The sequence below is a fragment of the Pan paniscus genome, chromosome 6 (genome assembly GCF_029289425.2).
Source record: "Pan paniscus chromosome 6, NHGRI_mPanPan1-v2.0_pri, whole genome shotgun sequence".
Taxonomy (NCBI): domain Eukaryota; kingdom Metazoa; phylum Chordata; class Mammalia; order Primates; family Hominidae; genus Pan; species Pan paniscus.
The window spans coordinates 88,768,351-88,772,789 of NC_073255.2; the positions used below are offsets into that span (position 1 = coordinate 88,768,351).

A 4,439-nucleotide genomic window follows, 5' to 3' on the forward strand; every position below is an offset into this window, starting at 1 on the left:
GCCGGAGCATGGTGTTGTGTGCCTGTCGTTCCAGCTACTGGGAAGGCTGAGGTGGGAGGATTAACTGAACCTGGGAGTTTGAGGCTCCAGTTAGCTGTGAACTGACCTCCCTGGGTGACATATATATATTTAAGCCACTGAGCTGTGAAGGTTGTGAAGGTATGTGAGTTATGTCTTGAAAAATACACACATAGTGAGCGCCAAATCCCGGGAGTAGTGTTTAAGTGGCGGGCTTGTCAGCTGTCAAGGGCTCTGCAGCCCTTTCTCTGAATCCAAGTTGTTCTTCCTGTGGACAGGGAACCGAGGCTGCGAACTGGGAGGATGTGGCCTCGTGGGGAGCAGGGCCAGCGTGCTGTGATGGGGATGGGGCTGGGCAGGTTGGGGCTGCCTGCTACTCCCCACTCCTGACTCTGGGTGGGGACAGAAGGCAGAGGGAGGCTCCTGGCACCTGGGGCACAGGAATCTCAGGCATGTGGTCCTGAGCCTGTTTCCAAAAGCCAGACCCTCCTCCCCAGGGCGGAGAGACTGGGAGGGGCCCCAATCCAGGCTCCGGGATGGCTTGGCTGGCATCTGGGGTTCCAGTGGCCCCTCTCCCTTGGCCCTGGCAGTGGGGCTGGATACTGGCCTGCCTCCCACCAGAGTTCCCCCAGCTCCTCCCTGCTGTGGGCTGGCCTGGGAGGAATGGGGTGGGGTGCACTTACATTTGCAGGTCTTTCCAGCCCCTGGGGCAGCCTGATTAACCAGCTTCTCCAGGGCCAAGCTGTTGGGGGTGGGGTGCAGCCCGAAGCAGCCAGACCAGCCCCTGAGCCTCCCGGGTGCTGGCGGCTGTCATGGGGCTACCCTGGGGGCAGCCTCACCTAGGGCTGCAGATGCTCCTCCTGGCGTTGAACTGTCTCCGGCCCAGCCTGAGCCTGGGTGAGTGGGGGTCCCGGATGGACACGTCCAGCCAGACCCAAGGGGCTGGGGGCCCTGCTGGAGTGATTGGACCCTGGGCGCCCGCCCCCCTCTGATTGGGAGAGGCAGCCCCAGGGACCCCCACGCCCGTCTCCGTGGCTCACCTTTTGTCCCCCGTGGCCACAGAGCTGGTGCCCTACACACCACAGATAACAGCTTGGGACCTGGAAGGGAAGGTCACAGCCACCACCTTCTCCCTGGAGCAGCCGCGCTGTGTCTTCGATGGGCTTGCCAGCGCCAGTGATACCGTCTGGCTCGTGGTGGCCTTCAGCAATGGTGCGGGGACTGCTGTGGGGCCTGGGTGAGGGTGACGGCTGAGGAGAGTGGTGGGCCCTAGGAGCCCCTCACCAGCAAGCGCCTTCAATGATTGAGCCCCTGTGGGGGCCTTTGGGAGAGTAGGTGTGGATGAATTGGGCTTTATCTAAAGGGATAATATGTGTATTGAAAAATACACACGTAGTGAACACCAAATCCCGGGAGTAGTGCAAGTGGTGGGTTTGTCAGCTGTCAAGGGCTCTGCAACCCTTTCTCTGAATCCAAGTAGTTCTTCCTTTGGACAGGGAACCGAGGCTGCGACCTGGGAGGATGTGGCCTCCTGTGGGGCAGGGCTGGTGCACTGCGATGGGGCTGGGGCTGGGGCTGGGCAGGTTGGGACTGCCCGCTGCTCCCCACTCCTGGCTCTGGGTGGGGACAAAAGGCCAGAGGGAAGCTCCCCTTCAGGGGTAACAAAGTCGACTGGGTCTGGACTATCTCTGGGGGCCCTGAGGGAGGAGGTGGCATGGGGGGTCAGGGCTGGAGACTGGGCGAACACAGAACCCCCACTCATAAGGACAAAGCTGCTTTCTCCCCTCCCACCTCCATCTGTTCTCTCATCCTGCAGCCTCCAGGGGCTTCCAGAACCCGGAGACACTGGCTGACATTCCGGCCTCCCCACAGCTGCTGACCGATGGCCACTACATGACGCTGCCCCTGTCTCTGGACCAGCTGCCCTGTGACGACCCCATGGCGGGCGCGGAGGCGCCCCCGTGCTGCGGGTGGGCCATGACCACGGCTGCCACCAGCAGCCCTTCTGCAACGCGCCCCTCCCTGGCCCTGGACCCTATCGGTGGGTGGTCCCCACCGGAGCCCTGGGACTGGGGCTGTGCTTGGGGCGGAGGCATTGCTGGGACCAGGGATGCTCTCTCTAGCATCTTTCCAGGGAGGAGTCCCCCGGCCCCGGTCCTCCCCTTTGCAAGCCCGGGCTCCTTCCACTGTAGAGTCAGCAACAGTGCTCACCCCCGCTGGGGCCGGGCAAGGCCCAGGAGGAGCGGGTGGGCACCTTGGGGAGGTGGGATCTTAGTCAAGGTGGGAGGGGGCAGCTTCCCCAAAGTCTAGGCCCCTGTCCCCCACCACGGGCAGATCTGGCAGGAAACTCGGGGGCCGAGTTCAGACCCAGTCTCGTCGGTATTAGGCAGGGAGCAGGAGAGGTGGCTCCCACCCGCTCTTACAGATGAGGAAACTGAGGCACAGGAGGTCAAGTGGCCTGCCAACATCGGGGTGGAGCCGGGATGGGGAAGCAGGCAGTGTGTCCAGGTCAGGACTGTCCGGACACAGGAGGAGGCGGGGTGACCTCAGGAAGACCAGGCCCAGGGGAAGCCGGGAAGGCAGGGCGTGGTGAGGCTGGAACAGCACCCCGCTCCGCCCAGCCCCCTTCTGCCCTCTCACCCACTCTCCAGGTCCACCCTCTGCCCTCCCCGCTGCATCACCCTGGCTCAGCCTTCCAGCTCCATGTCCCGCCCCATCCCCCGCAGCCACTCTTTTCAATGCCAACCTGCCAGGTCCTTCCCCGCTTCCCAGGCCTTGCAGAGCTCCCAGCCCTGCAAAGACACAAACCAAGCCCCTCTGCGGGGCTCCTGGTGCCCTGGGTCCTCAGGCTGCTGGTGATTGAGCCCCCTGCCCCCTGGCTACTGCTGCCCCTCTGGGAGGCCTGTGACCCCTGCCCCATGTGCCCTGCTAAGCCACCTTCACCTGCTCTTTTGGCTTGTGACATATAGGAACCAGGGCCCCTAAACCAGCATCCCCGGCCCAGGTCTGGTGTCTGGAGAGCAATTGCTCGGGGGGATGAGGGGTGGTGGCACAGGCCAAGTGGCTGGAGACATCTCAGGGGATTCTCAGAGCAGGGCCAGGCCATGGGCTGCTGCTCTTGACAGGCACCCCCACTCCACATCCATGGGAGGGCCCCAGAGGAGCTGCCTGGGGCTTGGCCCTGCCCAGGGTGGTCCCGGCCTCTGAAGCTCTCCCCTCCTCCCCCACCACCTCCCATCCCCAGGGTGAAGTTCCTCCTGATGGACACCAGGGGCTCACCCAGGGCTGAGACCAAGTGGTCAGACCCCATCACTCTCCACCAAGGTAGCGCTGGGCAGGAGGGGCGCTGCCCCCAGTGGACTCACGATCTCTCTGGGCCACCTCTGCTGAGCTGGCCACACCCCTGCTCCCACAGGGCTGGGGGCCTGGAGGCCATGTCCAAGTCGGGCCCAGCCCCCAACAGAACCTCATGCTGGGGGAGTAGGGCACCCAGCCAGCCCCCTCGGCAGGGGCACCATCTCGGCCCATCCACAAGCGTTTGCCACATTGTGGGCACAGACAGTCTCCCCCCTCCTGTAGGGAGTCAGCCTGTGTCAGCCCCTGCTGGGAGGGAGGAAGAGGGTGTGGAGGAGGTCAGGGTCAGGGTCGGGGCTGGCTGGGGAGGCAGCCAGCTTGAGTTCTGAGCAGACCCCAAGGGGCAAGCGTGAATGTACCAGGCCCAGAAGTTTCGAGTGCCACGGCCCAGGTGTCGGGGGTGGGGGTCTCCTGGGAGACGGCTTCAGAGGTCAGGGGGTATGGGGTGGAAGTCTTGTCATCTGAAGGCCTTGACTGCTGGGCTCCAGGGAGCAGGGCAGTGGATGAGCACGTGGGTGGGAGCAGCCTAGAAGGTAGGAGCAGGGCGGAGGCTGTGGTCCAGGCTGGCAGAGAACAGATGCTGTGCCGTCCCGAGGAAGAGGGACGGGGGGTGGGATCAGGGGGGCGCCTGGGGATATGAGACAGCCAGGCCTTGAAGCTAGGCCAGCGTGGGTGGGGAGGGAGCGAGGGAGGAGATGACAGCCAGCCCTGGGGTCGAGGGGCAGCCCCTCTGAGCAGCTGGTGTGTGTGCAGGGAAGACCCCCCGATCCATCGACACCTGGCCAGGGCGGCGAAGTGGCAGCATGTTCGTCATTACCTCCATCCTCTCTTCTCTGGCCGGCCTCCTACTCTTGGCCTTCTTGGCAGCCTCTACCATGCGCTTGTGAGTGGGGACACCCCCTCGGGCCCCTCTCCCACCCAGAACCCCTCTGTTGAATTGGTCCCAGTGTCTGGAAGCCCTCCAGGCATGCCATGGGGTTTATTTTATTTTTGGTAGAGACAGGGACTTGCTATGTTGCCCAGGCTGGTCTGGAACTGCTGGGCTCAAGCGATCCTCCCGTCTCGGC

At 63.8% G+C, this 4,439-nt stretch overlaps 1 protein-coding gene across 1 annotated transcript; it reads left to right on the forward strand.

Annotated features, from left to right (window-relative positions):
- Positions 1-118: 118 nt before the first annotated feature.
- Positions 119-3,010, forward strand: LOC117981264 (uroplakin-3b-like). The gene is made up of 3 exons (XM_063605832.1): positions 119-915; positions 1,081-1,230; positions 1,835-3,010. The coding sequence occupies exons 1-3, from the start codon at positions 831-833 to the stop codon at positions 2,326-2,328; spliced, it is 729 nt and encodes a 242-aa protein (XP_063461902.1). The 5' UTR covers positions 119-830; the 3' UTR covers positions 2,329-3,010.
- Positions 3,011-4,439: the final 1,429 nt, after the last annotated feature.